Source organism: Dendroctonus ponderosae, unplaced genomic scaffold (assembly GCF_020466585.1).
Source record: "Dendroctonus ponderosae isolate FM_Combo_2020 unplaced genomic scaffold, Dpon_F_20191213v2 Dpon_F_20191213_11, whole genome shotgun sequence".
Classification (NCBI taxonomy): domain Eukaryota; kingdom Metazoa; phylum Arthropoda; class Insecta; order Coleoptera; family Curculionidae; genus Dendroctonus; species Dendroctonus ponderosae.
The window spans coordinates 1,014,892-1,029,549 of record NW_026017213.1 but is presented as its reverse complement, the minus strand read 5'-3'; the positions used below and the strand labels follow the sequence as shown (position 1 = coordinate 1,029,549).

The 14,658-nt window shown below is 40.2% G+C and overlaps 3 protein-coding genes across 6 annotated transcripts in view; 1 reads left to right on the top strand and 2 right to left on the bottom strand.

The window, feature by feature from the left end:
* Positions 1-14,658, bottom strand: part of LOC109544131 (actin, cytoplasmic) — a 36,973-nt gene that overhangs the window by 8,405 nt on the left and 13,910 nt on the right. The gene's annotated exons all lie outside the window — the stretch shown is intronic.
* LOC109544122 (EGF domain-specific O-linked N-acetylglucosamine transferase) lies at positions 2,785-9,783 on the top strand. 2 transcript variants are annotated; one of them, XR_007280619.1, is made up of 6 exons: positions 2,785-3,196; positions 5,965-6,753; positions 6,808-7,420; positions 7,481-7,586; positions 7,636-7,938; positions 8,343-9,783. XR_007280619.1 is itself a non-coding variant. In XM_019914163.2 (5 exons), exons 2-5 carry the CDS (start codon positions 6,078-6,080, stop codon positions 7,783-7,785), a joined length of 1,545 nt encoding a protein of 514 aa, XP_019769722.2. In that variant the 5' UTR covers positions 2,785-3,196; positions 5,965-6,077; the 3' UTR covers positions 7,786-9,783. The 2 variants fall into 2 exon arrangements, 1 of the variants encoding a protein (XP_019769722.2); XM_019914163.2 differs by having other exon boundaries at positions 7,636-9,783.
* Positions 11,841-14,658, bottom strand: part of LOC109544124 (uncharacterized protein At4g17910) — a 37,389-nt gene continuing 34,571 nt past the window's right edge. For all 3 annotated transcript variants that reach the window (XM_048662495.1, XM_048662496.1, XM_019914165.2), the window contains one exon: positions 11,841-13,757. In XM_048662495.1, coding sequence (XP_048518452.1) covers positions 12,447-13,757 — 1,311 coding nt within the window. In that variant the 3' untranslated portion in view covers positions 11,841-12,446. The remainder of the gene's footprint in view (positions 13,758-14,658) is intronic.

Here is a 14,658-nt window from a genome sequence, read left to right as displayed (position 1 = left end):
TTTAAATACTAGTGAGCAGTTCAGTTAAATCTTCCATTTCTAGATCTGCGTTTATGAAGCGCGTAAAAATCCGGTGTAAGTGCGATTTGACTGAAATCTTCAAAGTTTAAAAATTCAAGTGTCTTCTATATGATGTACAAGATTTAAGTTGCAGCCTTATGTGAAGAAAGAGGTACAGCACGACTGATCATATGGAAGCGTACGCAGAAGGCTTTCGATTCAATCGAAACCTGGGCGATACTGGATGCGATGAAAAACGCTCGCATAGATTACAGATACACGAACATCATACGATACATCTACAAACATAATACCATGTACGTAAAAATTGAAGAAGAACGAGTTACTGCAAAAGTCCAAGTACAGCGAGGTGTCAGGCAGGGGGATACAATCTCACCCAAGCTATTCACCCTAGCAATGGAGAATAGGGGTGGAAGGGGCGAAGGTAGGAGAATACAGACCAGCCCAAATGCCAACCTCACCTGCTCCTCTGATGACCTGCGGTGGTCATTCAGTCCACCCTGCTAGACAACTAACGAGGCACTGATCCGAGAAGAACCGAGTGATTGCCGGGATAAGCAATCCCCCACTTACTGCCCAAAAGCTTCGGATGGAGGAGCTAGTAAGTGGTAGAGCACTCTTTTGTCCTGGAGTTGCGAAATCGGCTCGGAAGGCGGAGGAATCAGAAAATGTTCAACGGCATAAGGATGTGGTAGGCAAATGGGAATCCAACACATTAAAGACTCATTTAGACTTTTCCCTAGTATTATCATGATGGCTATGGTCGAGACAAAATTTCAAATGTCCGGATATAGTCCCTCATTCGGATCTCCGGGAGGTACAAAAAGTTAGAAACTATGAAATTTGGTACATGGAATGTGCAAACAATTCAAGAGGTGAAACGACTTAAACTGCAGATCCTAGGCATTAGTGAGATGAGATGGCCGAGTACAGGAGCTAATAACAACGAGGAGGACTATTCTCTATGTGACTCTGGGACATTAAACAACACTTTCCAACATGGTGTTGGCTTTATAGTGCACAAACAAATTGTAAGAATGCTGTGCGACTTTGTGCCAATATCGGAAAGATAGCTCTTCTACAAATTAATGCAAGGCCCGTAAATGCCAATCTCATCCAAATTTACTCTACTATTACAGACTACAGCAACAAGGACGTAGACTAGTTATATAAACAAATATCAGATATCATCAAAGCCTTGTCACAGCACGATATAAATAGTATTATGGGTGATTTCAGCGCCAAGTTTGGAAAAGGTAAAGAAAAATCACCAACAAAATGCTGAAGAACCTGCCGAGAAACTGGTAGCTCTAGCTAACTTGATTAAGGCCATTTTCATGGCGCAAGGACTGCAGCAGGCAACAGCTCCAGCTTGCAATTGACGAACTACATCAGTGGTTCATCAAGTGGAAGCTGAAGATAAATGCAGAGAAGAGCCAGACCATACTTATTGGCAGGAAGCAGTACAGTGTCGATGGCAACATTACCATAGAGGAACAAAACATCGATTGGGAAAGAGATACTAAATACTTGGCTGCTGTTTTAGAAAAGCAGCTGACCTGGAAGAAGCACATAAAAACAGCCACCGACAATGTTAAGGCAACAACTGCCAAGTTGCACCCCTTCCTCAATCAAAGAAGCCAGATGAGTATTAGGAACAAGCTACTCAACATCAAGACCATAATCAGGCCGACACACTGGCGTATGCCTCCACTGCGTGGGGATATGCGGCCGAGTGTCACTTGAATAGACTTCAGGCCACAGAAAACAAACTTCTGCGGATGGCCATAGATGCGCCCTGGCTTGTTAAAAACTCCCAAATCTACAGGGACCTAGAGTGGGAGCCACTAAGAGAGTTTCTCGCAAGGAAAGCGAAAGCAGACTTCGAGAAAGCTGGAAGGCACTCCAACGAAGAGCAGCGAAACCTTGTTAGTTACACTCCTGGAGATCTGGGACCCAGAAAAAAAAGGCCCAGACACCAACTAGCCCACTAGGGCAACCGGTAGGAGACGGCGTAAGCTGTAGGTGTGCTAATAACGTAGTGTTTGTAGTAAGTCGCATATATGTATAAGTAAGGCGTTAAATTAATAAGATGCCCATGCTAGCAAGCAGCTAGCATGGAGAGAATGCGATATACGGATGCCGGAGCCGGAGCTGACAAATTCTTAGAGAACTAGAAGTTTTAAAGGATAACTCCCGAAAACTTGTAGTACAAAAAGGGGGTGTTGGTAAGAATCCAACACTACCCAGGGTTCGGAACACCGGGTGTCTTCGCGAAGATTTTTATTCCTCCAGCTGTCGGGCAAACACAAAAGAAGGGACACCTGGACAGCAAAACCTCCAAATGGACGAAAACACTAATGCAATGGGATCAAGAGAAATAAAAAAAAGAAGCATAGGGCGTCCGCAGGCAACATGGAGAGACATCAAGTCACATGCGGGACAGAATTGGATAAAGACCGCGAAGATAGATCGACATGGAAGTCGTTGGAAGAGGACTATGTCCAGGAGTGGGCGAACAAGAGCGAAAAAAGAAAAAGGCTCTGTGATATGCGCGCTAGGGTAAATGCAGTGAAAACTCCACTAAAATCAAAGCTTTGTTTTAACAGGACAAGGACGATGCGGGGTGGTGTGCGGTAAATTGCGGCAGATTAAATAATAACTCAGTGGCAGTGTGAGTCGGTAGATTATTCGACTGATCAACTTTACTCGCCTGGTTCGTACCTCGCGTGTTCATTTCATCATTACAACGCGACTGCTAAATATTTAGTACTTTAAACTGTTTTAAATCTTAAAAATCGAAAAAAAAGCTATATTTAGGTTGAACTTACTGCGCCCTACTTGGGCATTGCACCAGACTTCGAACTGCCAACGACTGAATTAAAAACCCGGTCATTTGTATTTTTAACGAAAAATATATTTTAAACAATTTTAGACTTTTATAAATACAGATCAACAAATATTGAAGGTTAGGACCTGAATCCGCTTCTTCACAAGCGTTGCCATGACTACCGTCTGTGAAAACAGAACTTTTTTATACTTCACTCAGACATAACCCAACTTTTCCACAGGCAAAATAGTAAAATCTCCTGTTTTTTGCATGTTTTGCTGAATTCAAGTGTATTTAATTAGCCAGTGTATGTTTTAGTGACGAGTGCTGAATATTAGGTTTCCGGTAAGAGCCTTACTTTGCTTGTTTTCTTTTAATTTTCTTAGATTTGCTCTTATTGCTTGCGTTTAGTTGCCTGTTGAGTGTTGATATGGTTTTAGCTTTTAATTTCCATCTATTTTATTATTTTGCTTCATTCTCGTTCGTGGAACACCAGTGTGCCGCTGAACATGAACTAGTAGAAAAGTAGCTTAAGAACCACTGCAATTAGATGCTGCTGCTATAGAAACTCCCTGGAAATAATCTGGAAATGGAGGTTTTCTCCAATTCAAAACCCTGGCACCTTTAATCATACAACTCTGCTCAAACAAGTTATTTTACTTATTCGGACTAGCAGGATTATATTATATATGTGAAATGAATCATCTTTTCACACAGGCCCCTTTTCCTTGTTATGCAATAGTCTGTGGGCGGTTGGTTAAATCGGGCCCCAACTACAATCAATGGGTGATAAATCGCGGCATACTGCTGGCCAATAGGAAATATTGATTGTGCTTTTCTAAGGTGTTGCTCGTTTGGAAGGCGTTTTCTAAGGAGCATTGAAAGTGCTTGGATTGGATAACCTTTTTTTAGATGTAGAAATCAGTAGAAATCAACTTAAAAGTAAACCAACTGTCCTGTTAAAGCTTATGAACTTGCAAAGTTTTTCATTATCGAAAAAGCTTGCAAAACCCTGTTGTAGATCATTCTCAACCACCCAGAGTGTTAAGTTGTGCCGAGTCCTTCGGACACGACACTTATTTTTCGACACAACCAATCGGTAGGTTTTGAATGTGTTTACGCTGCAACCAGCACAAAGCCAGTGTCTTACCTACCCTAAGGGCTCAACAATCGCTTTAGAGTGCTTAATGTCGAAGTTGTGGCGATTATGCACGACACGGATTTGGGCACAAAACCACTGTAAACCTCCCGATTGTGCCACAAAAATCAGTCACGTGCTCGATGGGTTTCCGAAAATAGCCAAAAATAGATAACAAGCGGCTTTTGCAAATTTGAATTCAATAAGCCTTCAAGAATGAATCAAGTTTTGAGTGCGATTTGATTAAAATATTCAAAGTTTAAAAATTAAAGTGTCTTCTATATGATGTACAAGATTCAACTTGAAGCCTTCTGTGGAGCGAAAGTTAAGAATTTTTAAATAATAGTGAGTACTTAGTTGAGTTAAATCTTCCATTTCTAGATCTGCGTTTATGAAGCGAGTAAAAATCCGGTTTAAGTGCGATTTGACTGAAATCTTCAAGGTTGAAAAATGTAAGTGTCTTCTATATGATGTACAAGATTCAAGTTGCAGCCTTCTGTGGAGCGAAACTTAGGAATTTTTAAATACTAGTGAGCAGTTGAGTTAAACCTTCCATTTCCAAATCTGCGTTTATGAAGCGTCCAAAAATCCGGTTTAAGTGCGAATTGATTGAAATCTTCTGTTTAAAAATTCAAGTGTCTTCTATACGATATGCAAGATTCAATTTGAAGCCTGTGGAGTGAAAGTTAAGAATTTTTAAATGGAAACGGGCAGTTGATTTTAACCTTCCATTTCTAGACCTGCGTTTATGAAGCGCGCAAAAATCCGGTTTAAGTGCGATTTGATTTAAATCTTCAAAGTTTAAAAATTCAAGTGTCTTCTATACGATGTACAAGATTCAACTTGAAGCCTTCTGTGGAGCGAAAGTTAGGAATTTTTAAATACTAGTGAGCARTTGAGTTAAATCTTCCATTTCTAGATCTGCGTTTATGAAGCGCGCAAAAATCCGGTTTAAGTGCGATTTGATTGAAATCTTCAAAGTTTAAAAATTCAAGTGTCTTCTATACGATGTACAGGATTCAATTTGAAGCCTTCTGTGTAGCGAAAGTTAAGAATTTTTAAATACTAGTGAGCAGTTGAGTTAAACCTTCCATTTCTAGATCTGCGTTTATGAAGCGCGTAAAAATCCGGTTTAAGTGCGATTTGACTGAAATCTTCAAAGTTTAAAAATTCAAGTGTCTTCTATACGATGTACAAGATTCAAGTTGCAGCCTTCTGTGGAGCGAAAGTTAGGCATTTTTAAATACTAGTGAGCAGTTGAGTTAAACCTTCCATTTCTAGATCTGCGTTTATGAAACGCGTAAAAATCCAGTTTAAGTGCGATATGACTGAAATCTTCAAAGTTGAAAAATTCAAGTGTCTTCTCTTCTATATGATGTACAAGATTCAAGTTGCAGCCTTCTGTGGAGCGAGTTAGGCATTTTTAAATACTAGTGCGCAGTTGAGTTAAACCTTCCATTTCTAGATTTGCGTTTATGAAGCGCGCAAAAATCTGGTTTAAGTGCGATTTGATTATAATCTTCAAAGTTTAAAATTTCAAGTGACTTCTATACGATATACAAGATTCAATTTGAAGCCTTCTGTGGAGTGAAAGTTAAGAATTTTTAAATGGAAACGGACAGTTGAGTTACAGAAAAGTGGCTTTCTCAAATTTGAACCCAAAAGCCTTAAAAAATGTGATATTTGACTTCCACTTGTTGATTTCCGACTCAAGCCGCTTAAGAATTGGTTATTCGAGTGCAAATTGTGATTTTTTTGTACGACTGGAGAAGTTGGCAGCTTGCGTTGGTTTTAGGGAAAGCTGTTTAAAACAAGTCACAAAACTATATGAATTATTACACATGCAAAATTTTGAATAATCGCATGCACGTCACAATTTAGACTCCTTTCCGTTTAAGTATGTACGTATTAAAAAAAGGCAGAATTTTTGATGAAGTTGAGCTGTAAAATAATACATGTTTTTTTATTGTTATAGTGCTTCAGAACTCCCATTATTTTGGATCTATCACTAATGGGCTGGTGCCTCATAGCAGAGCTTTAACGGAGAAGAAACGGACTGTTCTGGCTTCTTTCAACATTCGAGTGACAATGAGCCGTTTAGTTTTACTAGTGCTAACTTTATGGGCGAAGCAAGTCTTAAGTTATACCCCAATGCTTCCGATGGATTTTTCAGAAATCAATCTACCCTCAGAGCACCTACAGTATTATTTCAGTGCGTTTCCAAGTGCTGCACAACAGTGCCACATAGACGATAAATGTCCGTATAAAATGGCATTAAATGCGCAAAAGTACTGGGGCTATACGAACAATTCTGGACGCTATTCTACTCCAGAGTGCACCGGTTGGGGCCAAGAGAAACGCGATAACGCCGAACAATTCTACCGTGAAGGAGATTTCGGATTTATAAAGCAGCAACTAGCAGAGTTAACGCAATTGTGCTCTCCCTTTACGGAAACTGGGGGCAGTAGTCTGCACTGTACTGATCACTTGCGATACTGTACAGGATCAGAACTAATGTTAAACTTCACTAAATTGTCCTCCGTCGAGGAGCCTTTCAGATACAACATGAGTGTGCTAAGTGATAGTGGCATTGGCGGTTATTGTGAGCCTCTGAGAGACGAATTTTTGGAGCGATCAGATCATGTTAGTGCTTTACAAAGCTGGGGCCCGGAACTCAGGTATTTTACTCAACTGACGAAAACTCCTCGCGAACTGTGTGACATCGTTATCACCAAACCCACCTACCTCATGAAGATTGATGCAAGTAAGTTGAGGGTTCAGATGTTTCCTATTAAAGTTCAACGGTAAACGCTTGCAGCTTTCAACATGTACCACCACTTTTGCGATTTTTTCAATCTCTATGCGTCACAGCACATGAACCAGCACCTTGGCCATAACGCTTTTTCCACCGATGTTCACATGCTGATCTGGGAAACTTTCGACTACAGGTCCCCATTCAGAGACACATGGGAGGCCTTTACCGATTACCCATTGTGGGACCTGAAAACCTTTCGAGGAAGAACCGTTTGCTTCGAGAATGTGATTTTACCTCTACTGCCCCGCATGGTTTTTGGCCTGTATTACAACACGCCTTTGACCAGGGGATGTCGGAACAGTGGGCTGTTTCATGCGTTTTCCAAGCACATTTTGCACCGGTTGAAAGTGCCGGTTTACCCGAGACTTCCCAGGAAAATTAGAGTGACTCTGTTGTGTCGCGACACTAAGTACAGGCGCATTCTCAATGAAGATGAGCTTTTTGAGGCCATCAATGAGAATGAGGCGTATCAGGCCACAAGGGTGGTTTTCAACGCAAATATTCCCTTCAAGCAACAGTTGGAAATCAGCGCCAACACTGATGTGCTTGTGGGCATTCATGGGGCTGGCCTGACTCATCTGTTGTTCCTTCCAGATTGGGCCACTGTTTTTGAACTGTAAGTTACCGGTAAATCTCACTTTACCCAGGTCCAAGTTCAGGCTTTTTTGTCTTGCAGCTACAACTGTGAAGATCACAACTGTTACTCAGACTTGGCGCGTCTTCGGGGCGTAAACTACATCACGTGGAGGGACAAACTGATGCTGTTCCCTGATAGAGAGATAGTGAGTCTTCATTTTTTCCCCGCAACAATCACTTACAGGGCGTTTGTAGGGTAATTCGGGTGAAGCGGATGCCAAGTTTAAAAATTACGCGTTTGACGTGGGAGTGTTCAAGGGTCTTTTGAAAGAAGCTGCAGGCCTGGTCATGAATCATACGAAGTTTATAGCTGCCGGCAGGAAATTTGAGCATGAGGAACTTTAACGTGCCTTAGACCAACTAACTCCATTAAGCCCATAGTGATATTCAGAGCAGATCAGTTTGCTCATAGTTTTAAGCGAAATAATACGGTATTAATCAGTGGCTGTGCTCTGCTCTGCCTGTGACTGAATCTCCCAGAAATCAAGTCTGAATCAGGTAAGAACGTTACATTTTTTTCGATAGATCAAAGGGTTGATCGCATCAATTCTTCGCTCGTCCGGGTATAGTTTGCAAATAACGCACGTGTTTAATGCGTCATGCCCTCAAGAAGTTTCATATTTTGCAATTTTTGCTAATTTTTTTACGCAAATTCCGTCTTTCCAGTATATTTTTGGATAACGGATGATCTGAAGTAGTCCTTTGGCTAACAATTGGAAATATTAATCGGACGAAATCAATTAGAATGTTTAAAAAACCAGATATTTTCATATGTATGTCGTTTGGGTAACACTGAGTCGTTTAAATGTGTGTTACAGCGATACGCGCCTCATTGTGCCCCTTATTGTAACGCATCTTAAACATAACAGGATCAGCATTTTTATACAGTTTTTGTTTGGAAGATGCCGAAAAATCGTACAAAACCCGACGATCAAGCTGCAAAAATTCGTCCTGAGCTGAGTAACACTCCTCTAGTGTTACTTGATCAACTCAATCGCCCACGAACATAGTTTTGGTCCTTCGAGCCGGATCACCGGATTTTGCGGTTAAGCGTGACCGATGGAGCAAAGCCACTTCTATGGATGAGCAAAGTTTTGACTTTGTGCTTTCATCATCAGGGCCGCGATGAGAATTTTTCAAATTGCACTCGCTCTTGGAGGCAAGAGTCGAATCTAACTGACTTTCAAAAACAAATTCCTCCAACACCGAGAAAGATGGAAACTTGCGATTGAATGTGGGGAACAGAGAGAAGATAGTTCTATGAATGTGGGACGTTTCGTTTGTCTGTCATCATCAGGATCGGAGTGGGAATTTTTCAAAGTTGAGTCACTCGTGGAGGCAACCGATTTTCAAAAATTCATTGCGTAAAACCCAACAAAGCCCGAAATTTGCGGTTAAGCGTGTCAGATGGAGCGAAGCCCCTTCTATGGATGAGCAAAGTTTTGATTTTGTGTTTTCATCATCAGGGCCGCGATGAGAATTTTTCAAATTGCACTCGCTCTTGGAGGCAACAGTCGATTCTAACTAACTTCTAAAAACAAACTGCTCCAAAACCGAGAAAGACGGAAACTTGCGATTGAATGTGGGGAACAGAGAGAAGACAGTTCTATGGACGCGGGACGTTTCGTTTGTCTGCCATCATCAGGATCTTAATGGGAATTTTTCAACGTTGGGTCACTCATGGAGGCAACAGCTGGTGCAAACCGATTTTCAAAAATTCATTGCGTAAAACCCAACAAAGCCAGACATTTGCTGTTCAGCGTGTCAGAAGGAGCAAAGTCCCTTCTATGGATGAGCAAAGTTTTGATTTTGTGTTTTCATCCTCAGGATCGCGATGAGAATTTTTCAAATTGCACTCGCTCTTGGAGGCAACAGTCGATTCTAACTGCCTTGTAAAAACAAACTGCTTCAAAAACGAGAAAGATGGAAACTTGCGATTGATTGTGGGGAACAGAGAAAAGACAGTTCTATAGACGCGGAACGTTTCGTTTGTCTGCCATCATCAGGCTCTTAATGGGAATTTTTCAAAGTTGAGTCACACATGCAGGCAAAAGCTGGTGCAAACCGATTTTCAAAAATTCATTGCGCAAAACCCAACAAAGTCAGACATTTGCGGTTCAGCGTGTCAGAAGGAGCAACGTCCCTTCTATGGATGAGCAAAGTTTCGATTTTGTGTTTCATCATCAGGACCTAAAGAAGAACCACCCTTGTAGGGAAAACACTGTATAACTTTACGACAAATTTTATTCAACAATATTTTAGAACTGAATTGAATGAGCTCCTTTCAAATTTAATAACTTAGAATTAATTCAAGTCTATTATTACATAATTCTTTATTTATTACTGTGCTTTTTTATTGCACATTATTGCAGTTGATTTTTATTGTTGAACTTTTTTGTGGGCAGCGCAGAGGAAAAAAAGTATGCGATGTAATTCGGATCTGTTTATCTTAAGCCCTTCCAGAGATATGTATTTTTAATGAATTTACTTTTTTATTTGCGAATAAGTTTAGATCGCGCTTAAAAGTCGCAAAAGCAGCGAACGTTGTTCGAATTATTACTAGCCAGGGCAAGATCAAACCCGCTCTAATCAATCGGTTAGCACAGCATGGATGATCTTACAAATGTCTGAATCCTGGACTCTCAACTCAATGGTACCTGTAACTAGTAATTTGACGCGTGAGGAGTTTTTTTACCGCAAACCAAAGGTTTTTGGCCAAAGCCCATAAGAAGGAGTGAAACTTTTTACGTTATCGGTTAATGCAACTGAAAGCTTACAAGAAGTGGCCTGTGAAAACACTTAAAAAAAGAGTGATTCTGTCTTTTATATAAATTTTAATTACTACAATATGAAGATCGCTGGTTTTTTTTGTTTGGGTTCAATCTGAAAAATTCCTCAAAAACATTAGTTAATAGATTTTACTGTTCAGAGTAAGTAGTAAGTTCAAAACTGACGGAATTTAACTTACTAACTGTTTTGCTTCAGTAATCCGAATTATTTATTAGTCCGGCTCAAGGCGGCTTTAATTAATCCGGATTATTGAGGTCGCCCTGTAGAGCACTAAGTTTTCGATGTTAAAAAAGAAGTTTTGATTGTTTGACTCAAAACACAATTTTTCAATTTTTTTAATAGGCGCGCTTTTCCTCTAGACATCCTTTGCTATTTTCCTGAGCAAATGATGTTTCTTACATTAACTTTTGCTCAATTTGGTTTTAATTTACAAGGTTTTTTTAATACGAATGTTTTATATGTATTATATTGTAAATATATTTATAACTCTTCGGCGCATTTTTTGTTTTATTTCATAATTAATGTTCCCCATGACACAGTAAGATCTACTGGCACTCTCTAATAAAACATACAAATGGAACCATCAAAACTTCATTAAAAATAAATTGATGTTAATTGATTGATGAGTTAATGAAATTAACTAAAACACAGCACATAGATTTACAAATCACTCAAAAAATTAAGTTAACATCGTCTGGAGCTCTCTGAGAAATCACGACGTCGTGAGAGTCGTTAAGAGTCTAATAAACTGCATTTTAATCCTGAAAATCGGTCAAAAAACAGGAGAGCTGCGCGGCAAAAGCCAATTTCTTAAGTTAACATCCACCATGCCATCCGCGAAGAAAGATTGAAACTTCTTCCAAAGATTTAATCTTCCTGAGAAGATGGTAGCATAGACAAATTCGGAAAGAACAAAGCCGTTGCGCTCCTTGGCGCTGTATAACAAAACACAGCAGTTGAACATTGAAAACCTCATTGTCAAGAGCTGAAACTTGCCTAAAATACAAACCTCTATTTTTCAAAATTGGCCAAAAAATAGAGCCCCTGCGCTCCAAAAAACATCATCTTTAGTTAATAGCTTCCAGCGCTCTCTAACAAAACACGGCAGTTGAACATTGAAGACCTCATTGTCAAGAGCTGAAACTTGCCTAAAATACGAACCTGTATTTTTCAAAATTGGCSAAAAAATAGAGCTGCTGCGCTCCAAAAWCCATCATCTTTAGTTAATAGCTTCTGGCGCTGTCTAACAAAACACTGCAGTTGAACCTTCCAAACCTGTTTGGAAAGAGCTCAAAATTGTCTAAAATACAGCACTTTACTGCGCTTAACACATAGACACGCTGCGCTGTGCAACCATCGTCTTATCTTAACATTAACATTAACGGCGTTTTTTAAGAAATTCATATAGCGGGGGCAAATATGGTATAGAAATAAGGAAAAACAGGGTATTTAAAAGCGCAAACGTTTTAAGGGGCCCAATGCTCCCCTAGGCGTTTTTCAAGAAACCTTTATCTACGCCCTTTGTTCTCTTAAAATAACACTCGATTGATCAAATACGAACATCTTGTAAACGCACTCCTTTCACTTATGATTAAGAAAATACAAAAAAAACGAAAAAAAAAACTTTTTTCTTTATTTGGTTTAAGAGCGTTTTATAAACAAAATCATTTAAAAAACGAGGGTAAACTTGAGGTTATAGCCTAAATTAACATTTCCTGGCACCTTGTAGTTGTAGACGTTTTATCAATGATCCAAAAAAATTAAAAAATCGTAGATTTTTATTGTAAAAATCTTTGAAAATCGAGGCAAAATACAAAAAGTTACATTTTGAATGGTGTATGACGTGAGTGCACGTCTTTTATCGACGTCATTTCAATGTGACTTTCTGTCGTGATAATCACGTCGATATCAAGTCACTTCAACATACACTATCACGTGATTATCGGGTTTGCTRCTGGTTGGGTTTCTACTACAGCGTGACAAAGGGGCGATTTCAGCTCGATTTTTTCGATACTACAGCATTTCAATTCCCTAAATAGCTAAATTGCCGAAGGTAAATGCTCTTCGGCAAAACYCTGCAGTGTATCAATTAATATAAAAACTTTGTGTAAATAGACTCTGTCTAAAGCTCCTATTTTGTACCATGTTAGTCCAACTTAAAGCTTTCAAAAAAAGAAAACTCATACTTTAAGGTAATAAAGTAAAACAAACAAGTTTTAAAGTTTGAGTTTCCAATTTTTAACATAAAATAGAAAAACCGCGGTGCAATTAATAAACATATACAAAAACAATATAAGAAGAGAGGTCGGAGCCTCTACTTGTTTGGTGGATATCGATAAGTTGACTAAACCGGTTAGAAGGTTGCCAATGATGAAAAAGATCAGGCCATTATAGTTGATGGCCTCGTAGATGTAAGGTGAACATAAATAATGTTTGGTGATGCCCTCAAAGATATGTTTCTGTGCATTTTCGGCCAAATAAAAGAGCCACGTCATGAAAATGCCTATAAAGAGCACCCAAAAGACATATCCAGCATTGGCCAGTCGCCTCGACACTTCAAAGTGATAATTGCAAAAAATGGTCATCAACAAACTTGTCATAGTAATGACGAAGAACTTTCCATTGGTAATTCTGTAGCTTTTCTCGGTTTGCTTGATGCTATAGCCAAAGTACACGGAGTACAAATAAAGCGCTAAATACCCGATAGCGGATACCAGGCCTTCTTTGTTCGCATCGGTAAATGAGTGTCTTTCAAAATGATTGAATATCCAGGTTTTGAAAGAGAGCTGCAATAAAGTCTCATGGGCAATGAGGATTAACGTGGCGTTAATTAGCACATACTTTGGCTTAACAATGTTTAGGACACACGAAGAAAATATTTTTGTGAAAGCCAGTGTGATGAAAAAGTTCCAGTGCACGCCATACTCGCTTTCGGATACATTGTAGTGAGTGAGTTTGGTTAAGACTAACCGGAGTATTCCTATAACTAAAAGGCATAAGGAGCCGCGAATCGAGCTGCCAATTGAGTCTCTTTTGCCCCTGACCTCAGGGGCAACAATGCCGTTTGCAAACACAAACAGCCCAACTCCGACATCCATAAGACTAAACCCGGTTGTTAAGGTTTTGGAAAATCGCGCAGGAAAAATTGTGAAATCGACCGCTAGTATGGCAATCACTGAGAGCAGGTTGATGGTGGCACGACAATTAGTAATGTAATCCTTCTTGGTCGGGTTGATTGGGGTAGCCCGTTTGGCGGTTTTCTGCTGCTTCAAAAACACAACTAGCAAATAGATTAGTAAATGCATGCCGATAAGAAAACCAGTTATTATTACTACGCTGGTTACATATTGGGAGAAAACGGTTACGTTTAGAACTACCGGAACGACGATTATGAGGAATTCCAGCACGAAGGCCCATGTCTTGGACTGGTGTAGAAGCGACGACAACAGGACGGCTATCACCATGAAGAAGAACGATGGCAGGATGAGCAGCAGGGTTTCGATCGCATTCCTGGCATTGTCGGTTGGCTGAAACGGAATTGAAGTGCTTAAAAACTAACAGCATCTAAAAGAGTTGAAATTAAGACTGTGAAGGCTTTCACGGCCGGTCAAATCACATTTAGAAATGTTTTTCGGGCTTTGAAGCCGTGGTCCATCGGAATTTCTTCTTAACGTTTCGTCCACAACTGTGGTGGACATTATCAAATGCGATGAGGCGTGGGCAAAGTGATCTCCCGTGCTTTCCGACAAAAACTGGTTCAACCACTGTGCGTGGATGTTTAACAGACTTAGCCATTTAAGGCCTTGAGTCTTTTGTGCTGGTACCTCGAGGATACCTGTGTGAGGGTGTTGGGGGGTTTGCTTTTCAGCGGAGGTGTGTTGTGTTTGTGGTCGTTGTTTTGGGCGGTTTTGTGGCTTTTGAAACTAACGGGGAAATTTACTTTAGGCTTTTAGGTGAAGGAGGCATTGATTAGGGTGAGGAGTTGGTTAAGGAGGTTTTTTGGGAGGAGTTTGAGGGTTTTGTTGGAAATTTGGTCGGGACCAGGGCTTTTGCGGGTTTTGAGGGCGGTGATTTGGGCTTTGAGTTCGGGGAGCGTTACTGGGGGTATGGCCGGGGAGTTTGTCTGTGCTTGATTTCTTGGAGGATGTTTTCAACCTCCTCCTCGAAATCAAGGTCGTCAGTCAGGGACATGTTGGGCGAGAACTGGCGTTCTAGGGAGTCGGCAAAAGCTTCTGCTTTTTCCTCGTCCGTATAAACCAGTCCCCTCTCGCCATGTATGGGGGGAAAGAAGGTTTTTGTTGTTTCTCTCAAGGCCTTGGAGACTTTCCAGGGGTCAGCGTCGCCAGTTGGGATGTTTTCCAAGAATTCGGACCACTTTTCGTTTTTCAGGGAGTTAATTTGGATTTTGATTAGTTTGGAAATTTTGTT